Source organism: Apteryx rowi, unplaced genomic scaffold (genome assembly GCF_003343035.1).
Source record: "Apteryx rowi isolate R43461 unplaced genomic scaffold, aptRow1 scaffold_109, whole genome shotgun sequence".
Taxonomy (NCBI): Eukaryota; Metazoa; Chordata; class Aves; order Apterygiformes; family Apterygidae; genus Apteryx; species Apteryx rowi.
The window spans coordinates 1,597,340-1,620,322 of NW_020447297.1; the positions used below are offsets into that span (position 1 = coordinate 1,597,340).

A 22,983-nucleotide genomic window follows, 5' to 3' on the forward strand; every position below is an offset into this window, starting at 1 on the left:
CTCCATGATGTACAAATAGACAGTTTATAACCTCAGCAACCTAGTGTGATCACACGTCTTTTTAGTCCACCAGAGAGACTAGATAATTTCACGCAGCATAACACACAAGAGTGCCAACCTTGCATTGACCATAAGCCAAGATGCATATCTGGATAATTACTGTATGTTGACTGACATAAGATAGCATGGTGAGTCATGAAAATATAGGTGTTGGTGAATCTTTAACTGTTATAATTTATTTCAAAAATATCTACAGATGAAAAGAATAAGTCTTGCCATGGATATTGGTGATTTCTTCAAAAAATCCTGGACAGGGAACTTTAACCACTTCCCCAAAAGGGGTTCTGGGCCAGCAACTTAGACCATCCCAGTCTCTGGGGCATCCTGAAAAAAATAAACAAACAAACAGACAAACAAACAAACAAACAAAMAAACCCTTCTCTAAATAAGGAAACAGATACAGAACACCACATAGTGGATTTTCAATAGCGACATGTTTTGTGGCTTTCCCACTAACTCACATGCATGAAGAAGAGTCACAACAGCGCCTGCAGCTCTGCAAATGAAGGACTGCATTGTTTTCCTCTTTGCCTTGAATGCATCGTCTCTCACACACACGCTTAGCATTCCCCCACCTTCTCTTATGAGACAATGTACACGAAATTAAAGCAGGCACAATCTGAAAGTCAAATCAACTGGAGCTCTTTCCATTGTCAAAACAGAACATAAATGACCAAAATAAAAAATACAGAATAATTGTTAGCGCTTGAGATTTCTCATTACTGGATTCAGAGTCTGGATGAAAAGCATCAGGCTTAAAAACTCAGCCTTAGCCTCTTAATTCCATGCTGATGGTCTATGAATTCCACCTGGCTTAAAGGAAATAATAAAGAGGCTGAAATCCTGGTCTCACCCAATCAACAGGATTTTTTGCAGTGGACTTCAACAGGGATTAGATTCACCCCGACGTGAAAGAACATCTCTCAGCATCCTCTGAAATAACCATCACCAGGAGTATGTCTGGCTGGTTGGTATTCATGAGGTTCCCTAAAACCAGAGGTTGCTGGTTGATGAGACAGGGCACACTACTAGCTATGAGTCTGATAACAAGTGTTTTCAGAAGAGAGAGTTAATCACAGCTTCGTCGCTGATGCATCACATCGAGACTCAAGCTGCGGTCACGCAGTGTCTGTTGGTAAGTAGGTGTGGGTGCTGCACAGAGAAATTATCAGTATGTAAAGGTGCCTGAACCAATAAAAAAAGCACTGTGCTGTAAGAGAAACTAGTCTCTAGGTAGTCGTAAGGCAGATATAAAACAGTGCATGGGTTTCATTTGGGAGATGTTATTTTGTTTCACTGATTCTTTTTTGTTTCCTCTGTGACTGATGACAAGGCAAATCTAAAATTGTCAAGAGTTGAAATGTGGAAGTAATATTACTGTTCTGTAGCTAAACAAAGTTACTCTCTGGCTTCYGAAACGATAGTACTGAGACTCTCCTATAGGAATATGTTCACATCACCCTTGGGAGGATGAAATTCCTGGTATCCCCAATTTGCCAGATGGGAAAAAAGGAGCCTAGATTCCTTATCCTTAATTTTAATTGTCTAAAATGAGTTACCTAATCTAAGCTATGTTCCTTGTTTAATCAGTAAAAAGAGACGTGGACTTCCAGCAGATGATTCATCCCATATATTGGCTGTTCCTTTCTGAGGATGGGATGAATCACTCACTGCATGTAGTAGGTGATTATAGCCTGAACTAGGCTGCTAATTCTTAAATGACTGCAGTTAGGTAATGTGAGTCCCACCAGCTATGCAGTGGCCCACTCTTAAGAGACTTGGATACCTAAAGGGACTCTCTTACAGGGACTAAAACATCTCAGAAGAACTGGGCCTAAAAAAACTAACCTATTTGAGGACATGGGGTTGAAAAAAACAGAATCAGGTAACATTATGTGGGAGTTGTACCTAGATGTTTTAAGTCCCAGATCTGTCTTCATTTCCAGCGACTGCTCAAGTTAATAGCAGGGAAACCACTGAGTGCAGAGGCAGCAAGAGCATCTTACCCACTGAGATATTCAAGAGACTAATGATTGGGACATGCCACCTGAGATGCCATAAAGACAGCTGCAGTAGGATTTGTATCAAGTACTGTTGACATTGCAGATATTGAAGTCTGCTTCAGTCACCTAGGGCTCTTTTTTTTTTTTTTTTTCCAGACAATGGAGAAAAATAAGCATTTTTAGAACCTGATTCAATTGACCTGTTTTACAGTTCTACTTCAAGATGAGAGGAATTGCACCCTGGACTCTGCTGATGGCACTCATTACACAACGCTCTGCACAAAGAGAGTAATGAGGAACTAGTTTGGATTAAAAAGTCTGCAACATAGACGAATTCCACCTCCAATTCTCTGCAGCTGCTGGGAAGTAACTCTTTACAAATCATAATCTTTCATAGTGTCTCATGTACAATTCCTGAAAACTGAACCACAAGCCAGGGACTCTTTTAAAGTCTTAGTCTATTTTAAAAATACATTAAACTAAATGGTGGGTATGAATTGTTTTTCCAGATCTAATGATTGTTTTTTAAATGTTCTGAGATAGGCTGTAAATACAGCAGGTTTCTGTTAAAGTCTTTCCATCTCTATCAGATAAATGTAGAAAGGAGAACCTTGAAAAGATCAGAGTTGGCAAGGCTCAAGATTTTTAAATATTTAACAGAAGTGTGAGGATTTTTTTTTTTACTTTGAATAGCTTTTGCTACAAAGAAGTTTCCAAAATCATATAATTATCTTTCTGGTAAAAAAGAAAACATTTGGAATGTTACACTATACTTTTCAAACAGAAAATGCACCTGATAAATCATTATGGAAAATGCCCGAATTTTGCCAGAACTTTTTTGGGGGGTTAATGAGTGCAGAATCTCTTCAAGAGGCATTCTGGACTTGACAAGATTAGGGAAAAAACACTAAAATAGAATAGACAGCCATAAGACGGAGACTAGGCATTAGAGTACTCGGTTAGCCCACAGAGAAATAAATAGGAAAACAAAGGACATATGCTGGGGCTGATCTCTAAATTTCTATAGGTTGCTAAAAGTAGACTTTCAGATGGTCTAAGGTGGTTGCAATGTTTCTATTCACACCAAATGTATGAGGCATCTTCATCTCATAACTCCTCAGTAGAAAATGACCATCTGATAATTCATGCCAATTGAAAATTTCAATGAGATGGATTAATATTTCCTAACAAAAGCTGGCCAGAAAAGTATAACTGAACTTTGGAAAGGATTTGGACATTTTGAAATTTCACTTCGAATCAATTCACAACAAGCCTCCCAAATGCATAAATCCTAGCAAAGAGAACTTACCTCCACACACCATTTCTTAAATATTTTATAGACTTTCTGAAATATTCTTTATAATTTTCAAATTTTATATTTGAGCATATAGTATATTTCAAAATACCACCACAATAAATCATTAGAAAAAAAAACTCTGCAAATGTTGAAATAGAATATTTTGAAGTAGACAGGATTTTTTTTTTTTTTAAGAACATTTTCAAAAAACTGGATTGATTTGCAAAGCAATACAATTTCAGGGTGCTGTTTAATTTCTTATGTGGAAGTTTCTTTGTAGCTTTGAATATAAGTAAAGAACACACAAAATACTTCATCAGTTTAAGACATTACAAAAAGGATTTTTCTGCCCTAATTCAAGTATCTAAAGTTGTTAAAGTCTGAATGAGTTGCCTTAGTCTCATTCTGTAGTTAGTAAAGAGAAATATGCCCCCACAGAATGATTCATCTCATCCTAAAGTAAGCATCTATAACAAACGTTATGAAGCATATTCTAGAGTCACCCATCTTCCTCCATTTACTATAGAGGGGAACCCTAGAAGACTAGTCCAGACTTAGACACTGAGCTTTTAAAGAAGCCTGAAATTAGATAATGTGAGGCCTCAGCCTGTAAAAGCAAAACAGCTATTCAGAGATGATATAAAATAAGAATGTGGAATCAAAGCTTCGCTCAAGAGAACAAATAGTACCCTCACACTGTGCCCCTGAAGTGATATGAGATATATTCTTATCAATCAGAGGCTTTCAGGACTGTTATTTTACCTTTAAAATCAGGCGAAATGGATTCATTCTTTTCTAAGCAGAGAGCCTCCTCTTTCATCACCTGTTGGAATATCTTGCATTCTGGATGGATTCCCGCAACCTCAATAAAAAAAGGACAAAACAAGCCAAGAAGTTCGGTGATTATCACAATGAATAGATCCAAGTTTCCTTCCAGTTTGTACCTCATGGATGATGCTTTATCCAAGAATGTGAAAACTACACCTGAAGATTTTTCTGCAAATAGGGTATGTAAAGGAGGAGGACAGACAAAGAGAAGAAGAGAATGCTATCTTGCATGTGTATCAATTTGCATACACATGTGGGCATGGATACTCTCATGGATTTTTGGCATATCATAAGAGTTGAGCTCATGCAGCACCTTTTCTCAAAGTTGAACATTTATACAATCTCCCATTTCCACCTACCTTTTTCACAAAATTTAAATGGATTTCATAATCTTTGGATCTTCACCTCTTTGTCAACTGGCCAAAATTGGACAAAGAGTTCATCAGCTACTGGAATGGTCACATTGAGTTCCCCAAACATACATGCAGCCTGACCACACACACTTTGTTTCTTCCCTTAAAAAGGCAAATAAAAAGATAAATAAAAATAATTTTCTTTAATCATAAAGAGGATTTCTTTAGTTAATCAGTTTGGGTGTTCAGAAGTACTATTGTCAAAATATTCCTATTCACTCTTGGGAGCACCCAAGAATCAGTTTTTCTCTATCAAATGAATTAGCCGCAAGCCTGACAATATAGATTTAATTACTCTTCTGGAGGGAGTACCTACTCTGCCTTGATGTTGAGACTAACAGAATGGTCTCTCAGTCTTCTCTGAGACTTGTAGGCATCTACATGTGACCTAGTTATCTGGGCTTCTTTTACAGGCAATGGAGATCTAAGGCATGTTTAACTCACCCAGAGATGGTTAGTGCTGTTTGGGATGCTATAAGGTATCCCACCTGTCCTTCAGCTGCTACTGCAGAAGAACACTTGTCTCGTGTAGCTCATGCGACAACTTTGTCAGCCCCTGGTGGAAGTCTCAGTCACTCCAGGATGTCTTAAATAATTCTATACACCCATGTTTAGGCAACTGAGTTGCACCCATAATCAATAGAGTCCATAGTCTAGAAAGCAACTAAACTGTGTTCGGACAACTGAGTCCTGCCCTAAATCTCCATTGGTTATAAAAGGATCTTCTACGCATAGAGTCTTACACAGAGTAGAGCAGCGGGTTTGCTCCTTTGCAAGCTATGCTATTCAAAGCAAAACCAGCTCTGGGGATAGTGATTTTAATTGAAATGATGGATTGAAGGCTTTCTGAGACATTTCTGAGGAAGACTGAAGGCCATTCTAAGCCTCTAATGACTTTGAAAATACAGTACAGATGAAAACATCACTGCTATATTGCCTTTTCAGTCACAGGAAGCTGATTTATTGGCCTTCAGAATGTTTTTAGTGAGAAGTGCAACAAGGACTTCTTTTAGCCTCAACAGAAACTTTGCTGGCAGTCATGTAGACTATTGCTATTTTGCAACAATATCTGCCTGGGGGAAAAAAAAAAGAACACAACTTTATCTTTAAAAAACCTTAAAAATTCTTCTAGAACCCTACATCTGGGTTCTGAAGTAGCAGGACAAACTGTTTTTAAATATGTAGCCCTAGAGATCATTCATACATCCTAATATCAGAACAGAAAAAGGATTAAGGACACTGTATGAAAAGAAAATTAAAATATGGCTTTTTTCATACATTATTCTCCTCCAGTGGGTAATTTTAAATACATTTTATAAATCAGCATGAGTAACTCTTAAAATAGTACCTCTTGCTGTTCAACTATATTAACACAATTCTGGAATACAATTTTTCAGATTTTAATAGGATCCCTATGTATCACTTTATCTTTTAAAATACAGTTYAATTTCCATTCTGCCTACACAACAAAAAAAACAATCTGAGTAGCAGTGACAAAGTGATTGCTACATAAATCCCTTACCATTTAAATTTATAAACATGGATTCAGCTGCACAGGAAACAAGTCATTTCTTCACTTTCTATAATTTCTGGACTCTGTTGCTGMTGATGAGAAACCGTATTTGGAATATTCTTAGGCTTGATGGTTAAAAGTCTTAACAGCTCAACACAATGCTATACAATTTACCATCTATACTGGGTCCTCTATCCAGCAAAAGGCTTGAAGGCAATGGCCAACCAGTACCCAAAATGAAATCAAAACCATGAAAGGGGAAGTGATTTAAAAGGTCTTTGAGAAACAAGCATTTGGGACAGATGGGCTAACTCAAGCTCCCTGCTCATACCAGAAATGCTGGGAAAAGTGCAGGCAGACTTGTAATTTATTATGAAAAGTTTCAGGGGAAGAAGTGTTATCTTTTTCTAAAGGCCAACTTAAGCAAGGCACAGGTGGAGCACAAATGAGGGAGCTAAGTAGCTGTGGTCTCCCAAGTGCATTTTCTAACCGAGAATATGTATGCCAGGCTGCCTGCTGCTCTGAAGGAGGCTGCATCTCTTTTTTTTTTTTTTTTTTTTCCCCTTCCTTTAGCAAATCCACACTGTCTGAACCAGACCCCCAGTCACCATAACTCAGCACAGCTCTGCTGAAATCAGTGCAATCCATGTGCAATACCTGGGGAACCATGCATTAGCCAGACCCTTCCTGTAGGGAAGCTGTGCGTTGATTTTACGCAGGACATAGGAACTGCCATAGCAGGTCAGGTCCCTAATCAGTGTAGTCCTGTCTTCTGCCTCTGAGAGCAGACATGCATCACAAACAATAATGATTTTAGGATTTCTGACAGAAATTTGCTGCTTATACTCAACAATGGTGAGATTGTAGTCAGTCTCACTACCCCGATAGCTTAGCAATTAAACAGAATGCACACATCTTGTTTGCTTTTGGGGAACTGGATTTGGGGTGGGAGGTGAGTGTGGCTAAAACAGAGCCCTGAGTTTTTGTCATAGGTTAAGCATTATGGACACTTCAGTGTCCATATCAACATCAAATGCAGTTACAGATGTAACCTACAACCTATCCTATAAGAAACAAAAATGAGACTGGTGTTGTTAACTAAGAATCTTGCAGCCTTACTGGAAGTAATCCCACTGCTATTAAAAAAAAAAAAAAAGGAAAAAATGACACACAAATACAAGAAATTGAAAACCGTAATGATGCTTCAATTTGTTGGTTTTCCTCAGGCTTTAAGAAAAAGAGAGGCATTAAACCATTTTACAGTTAAAGAATAGCCTTCTGGCCAGAACATTATTTGTGATTTGTTGACTGTGGCTTACTTATGTTTCATTATTAATTTCACAGTGCCTTGAGATAACAGTGCAGATTTTTCCTCTAACCTGCCTGGAATAGACTTTCTAGAAATCAGGGTCCCAGTATTTGTTGCTTCTCCATGTGGTGGACAAAGTATTGCATATTGGGAGGCATCTGCTGTTAACCATTGAGCCCTTGTAGGAAAAGAGTTATCCCTGTTGACCATATGGATGGATAATTTAGGAACCAAAGCAAAGCAGAGATTTGAGGGGCTGGGGAGTTCAATCTGACACAGAGGCGGCTTTAAAACGATACTCCTTGGCTCAGCATTTGCTAGTAGCTAGACAGCTTTAAAAGAGTAAGCTGGCATGGACCTTGCTGAAAATCACATTACGGGGTGCCTTCGCCCCAAGGTTTATACAGAAACTTTAGAGTTTTCACACAGTGTTGTAGACAGCACTCCAGGAACTGGGCTTTGCATTGCTGAGTATCGCAACGTTACAGCCTCTTTGCTGGCTTGAGCACTAGTGACCAGCCAAAAGTCACAGTGCTGTCTTAAATCTAAGGCCTAACCACTGAAACAATCTTGCCTGGAGCAAAGCAATCACAAGCGAACATGAAGAAGTTGCCTACAAGAAGACTGGGCCTGCTAAAAACCTGAGACAGAGTTTACAGAGCCAGATTTTGGACTTGTAATTGGATTTTGGACTTTCCTTTACTTAATATCCATAAGGTTAGAGCATTGACCTGAGTGGTACTAATAGGAGGAGGCATAACATTGCTTTTTTTATTCCCTCTATAACATGCTAGTTCATCTATTTGCCCACATATGAACAGTGAAATCAAAGCTCACGGCAATTTGCATTGTGATTTTCTCAGGCGTCATGGATTGGACAATGCCAGACTCAGCAAGCACTGGGAACAGAGTACCTTCTAGCAGCGTTCCCATGCCATAGTGCAACTCAGTAAAGAGCAGTCTTTTTTGAGAGCTCTTCCAAAGATGGTGCCCCTGGGTTGCTATGATGGTAGAAGAACTGTAATTTAGATGCCACATAAAAGAGAGATCTTCACTCATTAGAAAGTCCATTAGCAAGCACACTTGGGGAAAAGTAGGGACATTTTCTATGCTCTCTGAAAACAAGGGCCTCTTAAGTGTTTCAAAGCTGGGCACCTAATATATTAGTCACTTTTGAAAAAGCAATTCAATGGGATCAAAGAGTCAGGAATAAATTGGTAATACGTAGTATTTTTGAAAATTAATCAAAAATGGAAGAAGCAACTGAATTTGCTGGCAAGATGGGAAGGTTTCAAGAACTTGAGGGGTCTTTCCAGTGATGTGATTTAGTTTCCAATGCAATGCAAGCCAAAAAAATCACCAATAGGTTCTGCATCAAATGCATAAATCATTTACTATGAATATTTGTCACTGCTCTTTTTGCCTCTGTCTCTATAGCTTGCATTCATCTCTCAGATTTCATCTCAGATTTCCTGTGAAATCATCTCTGTACTCCCTGTTCTCCCTGTCTCTGCTTCATCAGTTCAGTTTTTCCGATATGACTCTGATGGCTGCATATTTTAGTTCTCCCCTGTATACAAAACCATAGCTGTCTGCAATTCACGTCACACTGACTCCCAGCTTGGAGGATTAAATTTCACCTGGTATTTTGGGATATGGAAAGGCATACCAAGAACATCCAAAAATCCTTCACCCCCTGTCCTTTCTCTGTTGTGGAATGATGTGTTCAGCCACTCCTGCAAGCTGGCCCATGGTACCGAAAGGCGCAGTCCAGACAACTGCTGAATGTGCTCTGAAATGTATACTTTTTTCAACTGAAATTTTGATGAAATGGATAGTGTCACAGGATGAAAAACTGGAAAATGAAAAATTTTGAACACAGGTCTAATTACTGAACAAGTCAAAGAAATCCTCGGCCTTTCATAAATTCTCATCAAGATCTTCCATAAAGCCTAGCTCTCTCCATCTGCTAACTCCTCTCTGAAAAAGCCAAGTACTAATTAGAAAGCTTTGAGACTGCGAATGACAGAGCACCGAAGTCAGGGCCAATGTTTCCACTGACTTTGAAGGGAGTCGAGTCAAACCTTGAGCTCCGTAAAATCCTGTCCATTTCTATGCAACTACATTGGCAATCACCACAGTAAAGATCTTCCAATCCTTTGAGCCCTAGGAGTGATAGTGAGATATTGATAATGTGATTTAAGCAGTAGTAGGTATCACCAGAAATTAGAAGAAACTATAAAAGCTAATCAAAGATTTCTGATGTAGCAAAAAAGTTCGCTGCTCAAATGCACTTGAAAAAAATAGGAGGATTGATTCTGATTAACTGTAAAGCATGAGGTCACCATGGCAGTGACATGACACCAGTCACAGGCAATGTGTTTAGTTATCAAAGTCCTGCCCTTAACTTGAAGTCTTGTACCCAAAACTTTTAACCCCAAATGTGAAGCCCTATTTCCAATCTTTTTCTTCAGTCAGTTAAATAGATTATTTCTGGAGTCTTTTTGGCTGAAAATGACTACCTAGAGGACATTTTCAGTGTTTGTTTCCTCTCTCTAACTTGATTACCTACAGAACAAGAGAAGCTGAGACACTGATTGCCTTACAGTCTTCATTTAGAGGAATATATTTTCAAGATTGTTTTTAAGGCTTTGGAGTAATACTTGAATGCTCTTCTGTGTATTGGATTGCATTTATCTGACTATATTTCATTGCACAGCTTTATACTAAACAATATCTATTATACATACATATCTGTGTATATCTGTATATATTTACTCGTAGGTACTCTGTATGTGACAATATAGGCATACTAATATACTGTGTTGATAAATCACATGTAATTAGTGTTATCTTGAGAAAAATGAAAACAAAATGCATTAGCTTTATACTAGACTTGGTAGAACATTTGATTACCACTAATACTTAAAAAACAAAGCACACCAAAACCCAAAGATCCTTACTGTCCATTTTCACAAGTATTCCCCCATACTAAAGAGAACTTTCTCTCTTTCTGTGTGTGTAGCTTGTTTGCCTAAAAGTGGGGCTTCATGTCGCTTAAGTCAAGCCAGCTGGAACTTAGATGCCTGAGTCTGTCCGCAAGCTCGCTCAGCCAAAGTCCTAGTTATTGTTCTTGTGGTGCTTCCACCTCTTCCCAGTGGTATTAAAGGAGTCTAAATGAGTAGCTTTACACAAGATTCTTGATTTAGGTAGATAATTTTAGATGATTTATRTAAGTTCCCCCATCAAGCCTCCTTTAATAATCAATGAAGGCAGACAGGCAATTCCAGGGAAAGATTCCTCCTGCCTCTCTCAGACATCTCCATGAGGATACAGCGACGCACCCACTATACAGGAACCTGTCTCTCTCCATTAACTCCCTCTGGGCTAACTAACTGCCCAAACAAACTGATCCTTCCACACTTCCAATTCCATATGAAGGGGATTTCAGGTGTGCTGGGCCTGGTAGGTAGTGTTCCTCCAAAGCAGATTGGCAAACTGTAGCTATACTAGCAATTTAGGCACCCAGCTCTGTTTTTTTGGRGGGAATTAAGCACCTAGCCACGGATTTGGATCCATGTTTCTACGACCACAAGAAATGCTGTGTTAAAGCAACTGTATAGCTCAGTGATAGCCCATTAATGTTTCCATTCCTGCCTCCATTCCTTAGCTTAGACAGAACCCCTTCCCCAGAACTGTGAAAAGCTATTAAATGATCAGAGAAGAAGACAGTTTAGCTTAGTGGGAAGGATAGTGAACGCACAGTCTCTTTTGTTCCCCACCCTTGGTTTCTTGAGACTTCAAACTCTTTAAGACAGGAAATGTCTTTTTTATGCATTTCAGCACCCACTTCTCCATTTCTTGTCACTTACAAGCAAATGGTAATTTTTGATGTCAAGGGCTTTATTCTGCAAAGGCACAAAGTATATCCTGAAACATACAGCTCCCTGTGGAGCTGATAGGAGTTAAAAGTGCCTGATTACACAGAAGAAGTTTTCATGATGACTCTTCTGGTTTATTTTCACATCAGAATAAAGAATTATTTGGAGAATCTGCGTTAGAATTCTTCCTCCACTCTGATGCGCTCCCTTGACACATGAAAGGACTATTTACTCAGTACGTCCTGTGTGGGTCACTGGCCCTCCCTGACTTTCTGACCTAGAGTACAAAGCTTCTCATCAAACCTGGCTGGAGACACTAAAACCACCAATGCTTAGAGCACTGACTCTTACCAGACATGCAGTTGGAGTTCATATGTAAGCAACAGCTTGATGCTGAAAGCTATGTGGATCATGCATTTTGAAAAGCAGGAATYTCTCTTCTCTCATCCCATCTGAAAAGTATTTCATTATGGACATGATCTGTGGCAGTATGCTAAAATGTTAAAACGGTGCCCAGCAGCCCACAGTTGTGTATGATACATCACCTCAGGTTAGCTCCACTCTGCAGACAGCTGCAAGCATGGATATGGCTATGCCTCTGTAAGGAGGTTGGTCCACATGCCAAAGTCACTCTACCTGTAGCAGCCTAAGACTCCAGCCTGACTAGTTTTCCCTGGAAAAAGGGGATTAGTCATGACAATAATTGTATATAACAAGGTTTATATAGCAAAGATTTATATCCTATCACTTGCAGATAAAGTTGTATAAATACAGAAGAAATCCAGAAGTCTCAGAGGTAGAAAGCCAGATTCCCAGAGGATGCGAGAATTCACGTCTCCTATCTTTCAACTTCTAAAAGTTAAGGATCAAACCTATTCTGTTATCATTTACGCTTTCGTTATCACCAACACTGGAAAACAGGCCCTAGAGGAATATTCATCCCATCTATCTTTCTTAGGACAAGGCAAAATGCTTCCCTAGAGGTGACTTTCCCCATTTCCTACAGACGGTATCTGAATCCCAGCCTACACGAAACATTTAACTGTGAAATCACTAAAGTTAGAATTATGAGTCCCCAGAAATCACACCCATAGGAAGGTTTCCAAACAGTTCTCTAAAGCTGAAGATTAGGGGAAAGAGGAGATATGACTCTACTTATACCTACACTACCTTTTGCTAACCAGCCCAGGCAGCACTAGCAGCGGATCGTGGGGCTTGGATTGCCTGTCTGGACTGATACATCCCCCCTAATCTTTAATGTTACAATCTCACCTGCTGCCTCCAGTGCATAGCAGACATAAGACAGTTCATGCTTCTGCTTGGTGACATTGAAGGCAGCTACCTTCAGCAAGTAAAAAATATCAGTGACTTCTCGAAGAGGCAAAATGTCCCAAATCCATCTGGAGAAATGATTCCCTTCCAGATATCCTCCTTCTTCAGCAAAGTTGCCTTTCTCAGGACAATGAGGGCAACAAGCCATCCCCTTCTGTCCCTCTAAATCCGTACTATGGCTACTCAGTCTACGGATGCTTTTCTGCCCATTGAAAACTGCAGTCCTAACGAATGGAATGACATTTATTAATAGCATCTGAGGGCTGGAAAAATAATAAAAATAAATAAATAATAAAAAAAGAAAAAGACCTCGGTCAAACCTCTAACTCAGAAATTTTTCTTCTTTCATTTTTTTTCCCTCTTTTTTTTTTTCTCTTTCCTTATCTTTCTTTCTGCCAGTCTGCCCCCTGCTCTGGTGGGGCTAAGAAAAGTTGCCGTGCCTCCGCGATCCCCCACTCCCCCGGACCCTTGCGGGCAGCCCCCGCGGGGCAGCGCAAGGACCAGCCAGCTGTGGCGAGCCAGATGTGCGCGTTGCCCTCTCCCTCCCCACCCCAGACCCAGGGGTGGCCCCTTCCCCCCTTCTCCCCCTCCCCCCCCCAAAAAAAAGCCGGAGGCAGCTGCCGGGCACTCACCAGCGGCAGCAGCAGCCAGCGCAAACTTAGCATCCTCCGCAGCAGCCGCCGGGTCCTCCCCGCTCCCGCTGCCTGTTGTGAAGCTGCCAAAAAGCCGAGGCTCAGCCCGCCCCCACCTGCCCAAGACCCGCCCCGCAGGAGCGCCTTGCACCTCCCTTCCCGGACGCCTGGGTCCCTCCTGGGGGAGCCCGGCAATTCCTGCTCTCCTCCCGCCACCTTCCCGTCCCTCAGGGCCAGGCTCGCAGTGGAGGGAGGGAGACGCTCCAACATCTCCCACCCCAAGCCAGGGGGTTTCGAACCCACCTCGGAGAACCTGGCTGTCCTCCGGTCGCCCGCCTCCAAAACTGCAGGGAGCCAGAGCGCTGGCTGGTCTTTGTAGGGGGTGTTTGGAGGCAAATGCTCTCTGTGCAGGAAGAGATGCTGGATTCATCTCTCCCTCTGCTTATGGTCCCGTGCTTGTGGCCCGTGTCAGCAGGTTTGCAAAGGATCTGGGTTTCCCCTGGGTCTGGGAATGGTATTCCTTGGGGACTCTCGGAGATGGAGTTTCTGGGCTTTGGCATCCGCTTCCCCTCAGCTGGAAAACTTAAAGCAGCAACCCTTAGAGCATCTCTTCTCCAACCCACATAAGGTCTTTCTGGCCCTAGTGTTATGAAGATGCCTCAAATGTCGCTTTATTTCTTTGACAGTTGTTTTGGTGCAACAGGTAAAGGCTGAAACCTTTCTTTGCTATGGCCTGGATTTTGTGGAAAAAAGGCACTCGCTCCAGCAGGTCCATGCCTTTCTTGTACTGGGGAGCCCAGCACTGGACACAGCACTCCAGATGTGGCCTCACCAGTGCAGAGTAGAGGGGAAGGATCACCTCCCTCCACCTGCTGGCAATGCTTTTCCTAATGCGGCCCCGGAAACCATTGGCCTTCTTTGCCATGAGGGCTCATTGCTGGCCCATGTTCAACTTGTTGTCCCCCGGGACCCCCAGGTCCTTCTCTGCAAAGCTGCTCTCGAGCTGGTCGGCCCCCAGCCTGCAGTGGTGCATGGGGTTATTCCTCCCCAGGTGCAGGACTCGGCACTTGCCTTTGTTGAACTTCATGAGGTTCCTCTCTCCCATTTCTCCAGCCTGTCAAGGTCCCTCTGAACAGCAGTTCAACCAGCTGGTGTATCAGCCACTCCTCCCAATTTTGTATTGTCTTCATATATCAATCTGTCTTCAAAGATCTTCAAATATCAACTTTTTCCTTCTTCTGTATTCCCTCATCTTTCTAAAAAAGTGTGTAGATCTCCTGTAATTCCTGTGTTGTATTTGCCAGCTCCGTGAAGATGTTTCAGATATACAAGGGCATCTTGAGTGACACTCTGTATCTATGTTTAAGCAACTGAATCATGCCAATGATATGCATAAATTTCTCTCTCAGCTCCCTGACTGTGCTGACTAGATCACTGTCTTTTATAATGGGAGTTTAGACACCTACAGCACACATGGGCAGCAGTATCAAGATGCTGAAATTTGGGTGTTTTATCTCAAGATGTACTCTACCTTAGACTTGCAAATCGAAGGAGTTTGGATCTCAAATTAGATAGTAGCCCCAGGCTCATGCTAGAGAGACAATCAGTTCTACAACTTGTGCAGAATAGAGGGGAATGAAGGCAGGGATTTGTGGGATAACATCTGTAAAATAATTCTCATTTAATGCCTCTTTTCTAAACGCTTGTTTTCCATTAGTCCATAACTGCATCTGACTACTTACCTGTACAGAGTAGCCTCAGACACTTCTCCAGAAAGTATATTTATCATAAAATCCAGATGAAAACAAATATATATATATATGTTTTATTTATTTGTGTATATATATATATATATGTATATATACATATAAATTGGATTTTGACTTTTTTTCCTCTTCTCTAATGGATGAGTTAAAGTTGTTGCCAGCTCTCACAAGTCAGTAAGGTGGTTCTGGCCACACTGACACAACTTTCAGGATCCCACTGCACAAAGCAGGCGTCACACGGTATCGGGCAGTTCCTAACTCTAAGAGCTGCAAAGGAAAATGGAAAGTCAGGACCTACCAAATATCCTCAGGATAAGGACAAATTCTAATTCCTGCCGAACAGTATTCGACCAGCTTAAGTATACAAGATCAAAGAATACTACAACAATTTAATTTGGAAGGGACCTACGGARGTACGGCCCACCCACTCCCCCATAACAGGGCAAATTTCAAAGTCAGGTCATGTTGTTCAGGGCCCTGGTTGTATTTCAAGAAATATCTCTCAAAAATCAAAATGTAAACATGAAAATACAATAAAGTGAATATTAATATGACATTCCAGTCCACAAATTTTCAAAAACATTCCAATAATTAAGGCCCCTCATGTCACCTTGATCTTTTAGGTCATCATAACCAGTCTCTCAGTTTGGACCAGGACCAAGAGAGAATCTAGTTTTCCTTTGTGTAGTTTCTTGACATACATGGTCATATGCAGCCCTTAGGAGAAGGCATTGACTCTTTGAGCAGAGGTGGTCTGTCAGTGCTTCCTGTCTTCAAGATTTTCTCTCCTCTGCCTGTTTTTCTTATCTGATCAACAGATGACCTAAAAAATGGGCCACTTTCCAGTCCTTGAGCTTTAAAAGCAGCTAGCTGGAAACTCCTTTTGTAAGAGTTTTTTATGCGTGCTAAGAAAGAAAACAAAGTTTAGCCTTGTTGGATTTGTATAGTATCTTTGTGTAACTAATGTGGTAAACCTCACCTACATTCAAGTCTTTGAATTTCTTAATCTATTTATTGCTCTGCATTCCTCAAAACAGATCTTTCTGTAAGCCAAAACTTTATTTAGAAATCTAATTTGGTTATCGTATTTATTAACTGTAATCATTCCACTCTGTTATTTCTGTGTAAGTATCCAAAGAAGATCCAATAATGGAATAATGTAGGAAAGTAACTATGCTTCTACTAATCTCGTGTCTGCTGTGATGGATTTTGTTATATTTTGTCACAAAATAGTTCCTCCTTTGATAAACTGACGATAACTAAACAATTTCTCCCTAAGCAACTATAGGATAACTAATCTGAGATAAGGACTGCCTCTATTTTCCTACTGCTCTACAGAACCAACCTGGGCCCAATATATAACACTGAAAATAAATGTTCTCGTATTAGCATTAATGAGCAATCTAACCATTACGACCATGTGAAACTTAATCAATGAGGCAATGGACCTGGGATTCTTGCTAATCCCTGTCATGGATGCTCTGAATCAATTGATGCCATTTAATGAAAACGACTTGACATTTACCGAGCTGCTTAGAACCTTTGTAGGAGCTGGAGAATGGTTTGGGTTTTTTTCTTTTTTTCTTTGATACCATATGCTACCTGTATAAGACTTTTCCATAACAAAAATCTTTCTGAAATGCAACTGCATTTCCTCTGAGTGCATATACAGCACCTTAGACAGAAATATAGTGCTCAAGCACCACACTGCAATATGAGCTGTCAGCCAGAGAATAATGGTGAATTTACTGACATTTCTAAACAATCTTTTGAGGAATTTGACTAAAGGCACAAAACAAAAAGCCCTGGATGGTTGGAAAGAAGGCTGCAATTACTGAAAGCACATAACCCAATGGTTAGGCAGAACATGACATTACAGAGCAACATATTGCATCTATAATTAAAAAGAAAGCTCCACTGTATTTTAGAAATGGAGTGTTTATAAAAAGGATGAAAGCTTTATTCCTGTTGGTGATCTCTGTGTGATGCTGTTGCGAATGGGGAGAAAGCGGGACATGAGACAGCCGAAAAAATGGATTGCTGTGGAGATGCTAAAGAGTTATGGCACTGTATATTGGAAAACAACTACTTAGAGCTGCATGAGGATAATTTGTCCAATTCATTTTCTGCTTATACTCTAGCTGTGTTACCTACTTCCTATTTTTCTTGGGTAAAATTGACTTCTGTTGTGTACTGGGGCTCTGGCTCACCCATATTCCATTACCTCTGCCTGGCCTGACTCCACAGACACCAGAGAAATATAGGTAGAGATGAGGTCCAGTTTTGTTCTCTCTGCTTATAATTAGGGCTTAAAGAGTGACTATTGCTTGCCACCCTGAATTGTGATTTCTCTTTGTTTTCCCCTGCCCTATTCTTTCCATCTGCATTGGAGCTTGGCTTGCTCTTAGAGTATAAGCTTTTGGAGGCAGGGGATCAACTGCCCTTCGGCTGCAGGAAGAAATTCCTGTGCTGACAGATCCTGGTATATGAATGAGGCAGGAGTGCTAAGTATTATTATAATATAATCTACTACTAATATATTATCACAATAGGGAGAAACAAAAGCAAAAGACAAAATAAAGAAAAAAAAAAAGAGGGAGTATTGCATCCTGACTATAGGACCCAATTTGGTGTACATGAAAGCCTGCACTGATGTTAAAAATAGCAGTACTCACATATCCTTTCTTATTCCCACTGTTGTCCTCCCTTTTTTTATGTCATGGCTGAGCCATTTCTGCAGCCATGAAGTGAACTAGATTTTGGAAGAAGCCCTGCAGAAAAGAGGTTTTCCTTTCTAGCATGGGATTTTTCAGTCACATCAGTTAGTCTGGTTCCCCACATAGTCCTACAAATACCTATTCTGGCCAAACACAGTGGTGATTTGAAGATAGAAATGAGTGACTGAAAGGAAGGGAATTGTTTCCTTTGACAATGGCACTAATTTAAATGAGCACTCAACCACAACATCAGAGGGCTAAAAGAGGAGCTGCCAAAACTTAGACAAATGACCAACACCAAGTATTGTGTAGCTTTATTTAGACACCCAGCTCTGGATGTGGAGTTCACAAGCCCAAAGCGGGTGTCTAATGGAGCCCGAATTTGTGTCCATTCCCAGCGAATGAGCAGAGCTCCGTACTTCAGCCCTGGCCAGCAGCCAACTTTTGAGCAGGAGGACACATAACCAACCACAAAAAAATGCCAGACCGGGCCACGATACCAGTGTAAGTGTTATGGTTAGTTATGACAAGACTCATTGTGTCCTGAGCTTTGGGAACAGTTGTGTCATGTTCCTGTACATCATTGTATTAGAATAGGCCCTCCCCTGCTTCCATTTAAGATTCTCTAGGATTTGCATCCGTCCCTCACTTGCTGGCCCAGAAAAACTCAGGCAGCCATATATCTTCTACTGTATCTGCAAGATCCATGTGAATGTCTTGGGTTCCTGAAGGTGTGTGAAATGGTATTAATCATTTATATCTGTAGCAACTGTCATAGAAGCGGGTCACTTGGCTCATGTGAGTTCCATCCCATATGTTTTAATGTGTAAACTTAATTCCATCCCAAGTATCTAAGATGCTTTCTGAATTTGAAAAATATATCCTATGTGTATCTATCTACTACAAAACTACTATTTAAACTCTTTTATAAATAAAGTCATTTAATCTCTCCAGTATCTCTTTTTTTAAAAAAAATCTATCAATAACCACTATTTCTATGATATCTTATTTGTTGAATAGACAAGTCATTTTTTCAAACCTAAGGGAAGTTACTTTTCCCAGTGACACACACTGCAATCTTCATTCCTATTAATAGTCTCTAAAGAGTTGACAACCCAGCTGTTCCTGTCCTCAGAAATAGTTGTATGCATTATATTATTCATTTGTTTTCTTGCTTTCCTCTGGCTGTTTCAACCCAAATTCATTTCTGGTTTTTTTTTGTTTTGTTTGTTTGTTTCAAGATAAGTAGAATGACACTGATTTTTATTCCCTAAAATCTGGCTTTAAGACTAAACTCACTCCTTTCATGGGGGCCAAGAAAAGATTTATGCTCCTATTAGTTATTGGCTGAGTCTACAAAATAGCAGATAGGTAAACACGAGTGACCTAATTTTAACAACACAGGAGTTAGGCAACTAGTCTAAACTTCTTGTCTCAGTTCCCCTTATGTTTAACAGAGAGAGAGAGAGAGAGAGAGAGAACATCTTGTGTCCAGGCATTTCTCTCTGATGCCTATTTCTCCATTGACTGTAGAGGGAGCTCAGACAACTATCTTATCTTAGACCTTTACAGTAATGCTCTTGTCATCTAACTTCAGACATTAATAGTGTAAATGTGAACTGATTATTCAAGGCACCTTCCGAGTCACAGACACTTTTAAATGCAATTTGTCTGACATAATTTAGATGTCTACAAAGGACGAGATAAATCATTTCGCAGAGCCTACTCCTCTCCACTGTTTCTAAAAGGAGGATAGGATGATCACTCAAATATGCTTGTGTACTTTAGGGGTGGGATTCCACATGCAGGTTTGGACATCTAATATGAGTGTCATCTGCTTGAGTGAGCTGGAAAAGTGAGCTCCCACTGTGGTCAATAGCTAGTCTAAGCTAATCATCTAGGCTTGCTTTACAGTTATGGGGAGGAGATGGGATGTTCCTGCTCAAAACTCATTCCTCCTGTGTAGTGCTAGGAGGAACTGACTCCTACAGCATACTGTCTCTCTGAATGACTTTAAAGGGAGATGAGAGGGGGAGCTCATTTCAGACACTGAAAAGTTTAGGTATCAGCATGTAGGTTTCTAGATGGGGGTTAGATGCTTAAACTTCCATTAGGGTCAATAATCATCTAAAAGCAGGCACCTTAATTTAGTCAGTTAAACAGTTTTTTAGACTCCATTGGCTGTATTGAATAGGTTCCCATTCACTATATTTTGACTTTAGACACCTTAAAGCTCAGTTAAGTTTCCAAATAATAGGTGTCTAATGCCAATTTAGATGCCTTGGTACATTTAAGATATTCACAGGAGGCTGGCAGATATGAAATAGGCCCTTTTGGTGACATGGACACTGAAGGCATGGCAGCTTGAGGCTAGCTAGGTAAATGTCCCTAGATTCCTATGGGTGGGCAAATGAATCGAGCCCTGAGATAAAATAAGATACATCCCAGCCAGACTAGACATCTGATTTAGGGTGATTTTTAACTTTCATCTTAGGTAAGATGAATCCCACACCACATGCTTCTCAAAGATAACTTGAACTAGAACAATGCCTGACCACACTCCCTTGCTTAAACCTGATTTTCATTTTGTCATGGTTTTGTTCCACTGTTTCTCCTTAGGATGCTAAGCTTCTTGCATGGATGTATCATCCAGTCACAGTACACCTACAGATGTGATTTTTACTTCCATTATTTAAAGCAGCTCCTTCAATCTCATATACAAACATATATAAAGTCTGAGGGTACATGATCATTAGATTTTTATTTCAATTTATTTCAATTTATTTCTGTTCTTTCAATGAGACATGCCACTACATATGCCTAATTATTTCAGTACATTAAGGCTTATTGAAACTAGCTTTGGAAGAAGAGATGAAAAGGAGAGCAGACCTGTCACATGAGCCATAGCAGGAGGTCTGTGGRCTCTACAATACTTTCCCGGCAGTGGCAGACCAGAGTGCTCTGCCATCAAAAACTCTAGCAGAATGCTTGTTGCTGTATCTTCCCGTGTTATTCTTCACATTAAACAACAGGCAATGTAGTCAGCTCCTTTGTGCATATACAGCAAAGACACAATCCTTCTTCTGAGCTATGCACAGAAGACGCTGCATCCACTACTAATTTTTCTAAAAAAATGACAACCCCCCCCCCCCAAACCTTGTGTTCTAGTTCGTCCTGTCCTTCTTAGAGTTCTCCTTCTAGCTTCCCAGCTTTGCGGAGATACTGTATCTCACTCAGCTCAAAACACGCGTCAATGGAGAGGGCTTTATGAGGGTTGGATCAGGTCTGAAGCTTACATCTGTCCTAGCAAATCAAAAGGGACAAAAGGGACAAGGGTCCATTCTGTGGCTGCACGAGCAAGTCGTAGATATAGTTCTTGTCCRTATGGCTAGCCTCTCTTTCCCTCCAGCCTCATCCGTACTGTCTATTGGAATCAGTCTCTGGTGTGCTGCCACCTGAATTGTGCCCAGGCATAATCTGGAAGAGTGCTAGATTGAAATCCATGTGACACAGTATGCAGATAATGAAACAATATAGACCTGCACAAAAACACCAGGGTTTGTCCATCCCTGGCCCTCCCTAGTTTACTGTATTCACACCATGCAGATAGCCTTGCTCTGAAGAAAATGCCTTTCCAACCAGACTTGGGCAGAACTGAGGGCAAAGATTCAATGAAGTGAGGGTGAATCAAATGTGGAAGTGAATCAAAAGCTCCTTCAAAGCCCATGGATGTGCAGAGAAGACGACAGAGCAAGCACCAGAGCCAATGGTATGTGCTGTTTTTACCCAGCCAGTTAACTCAAGAGATACAAACCCATGAATTTTCAGGACTAAAAGGGGTAGTATGTGATATGGGTGCAAATAAATTTATGGAAGATTTTTAGTGTCTGGGAGAAGCATTACTTCTGGGAGGGACAATATAAAATAAGGTGATACATGGTTGTGACACAAACACCTTATGCATGAGTGTGATGAGCTGGCCAATTTCTTAATGGATAATGTAAGGAATAATGGTTCCTTGGTAGGATGAATGATGAATGATGAATGATGAAAGTAAGAACCGCACACTTAGAACAAGATCACTGTCTGTAAACACACTGATTTTATCTAATTATTGGTTATTAGATAAATAATATAAAATAACTAAATAGCAATAGATGCTAGGACAAAACTCTGATACATATTCAGCCACCATTCCTAGCTAATGAATTTATCTCTGATTCTAGAAAGTATGAGATTCTTCTCCCCTTCTTTAAGTTTCTACACTGTAGATGTCTACAGCTCCCTTTATACTAAAAGGAGAAAAGCAGGCCCTCTTAAGCATCAATCTGATCTTTTTCTTGTATTTTTATTTTGAGATTAGACCAATCAGATCCTGTGTGCCCCTGATTGTACTGATTAAATGTATCCCACACAGAAATCCTTTATTTGATCTATCCCCTAGAGACTCATTATTCTGGAAGCTGGCATTTCAGAAAAGAAAACTAAAGAAATATTAAATCATAATAGGAACTAGAAGCTTTCCTAAGACGGAAACTTTTTGTGCCCAAGGCCAAGCACTGCAAGCTATGTGCAGGGGTAAATTGGTTGACTTAATTTCTGGGAGTGCAAAATATTCTAGTTAAAGATTTCTGAGTCACAACCCTCAGATGGGACAGAATCAAACCTTATAGAGGTGAAACTTTCTTGTAGGTCTCCCAGCTGAAGCTGTAGTCAAAGAGCACTAGTTGGCCAAGTTTTGTTTTTTTTTTTAAGTAGGGTGCCTAGAAAGCAACTACCACACGAAAGCAGGAGGGCCATCAATTTCTAGGGTTAAATAAAATATTCTTTCTGCATCTATCGAAAACATGCAAATAACAGCCTACCCTCTTCTGCATACATATCTGTTTATGGAAGGAGAACTTTCGAATACTAAAACAGAAAAAGTTACAAGTGCTTTTAGCTAGTTTTATAAAATGACCGAAGTCATAAGTATGCTCATTTTTTTTGCACGTTACTCCATGTAAATTATGGCCTTTAAGGGATCTGCAACGTGAAAGGTGGGTAGCACCTGAATTCTTGGACTCCAAAAATCTTTGGTTCTTCTCCAGGCCCTTCATGTAATTGCTTCCTGGGTCCTGGACAAGTCACACGGGGTAAGATTTTCAGACATGCTTTTGTGACATGGGCATGGGCCTGAGTACTGTATATATATATAAGTAAATCTCAGAGGCAGAATTCCTGCCTCTGTGG

The 22,983-nt window shown here is 40.4% G+C and overlaps 1 protein-coding gene across 1 annotated transcript in view; it reads right to left on the bottom strand.

Moving 5' to 3' along the window:
* LOC112969256 (vasoactive intestinal polypeptide receptor 1-like) overlaps positions 1-13,326 on the bottom strand; it is a 29,642-nt gene extending 16,316 nt beyond the window's left edge. The window contains exons 1-3 of the mRNA XM_026072386.1: positions 13,269-13,326; positions 4,123-4,222; positions 277-384 (exon numbers count right to left, since the gene is read on the bottom strand). Coding sequence (XP_025928171.1) covers positions 277-384; positions 4,123-4,222; positions 13,269-13,301 — 241 coding nt within the window. The 5' untranslated portion in view covers positions 13,302-13,326. The remainder of the gene's footprint in view (positions 1-276; positions 385-4,122; positions 4,223-13,268) is intronic.
* Between the last annotated feature and the right edge of the window lie 9,657 nt (positions 13,327-22,983).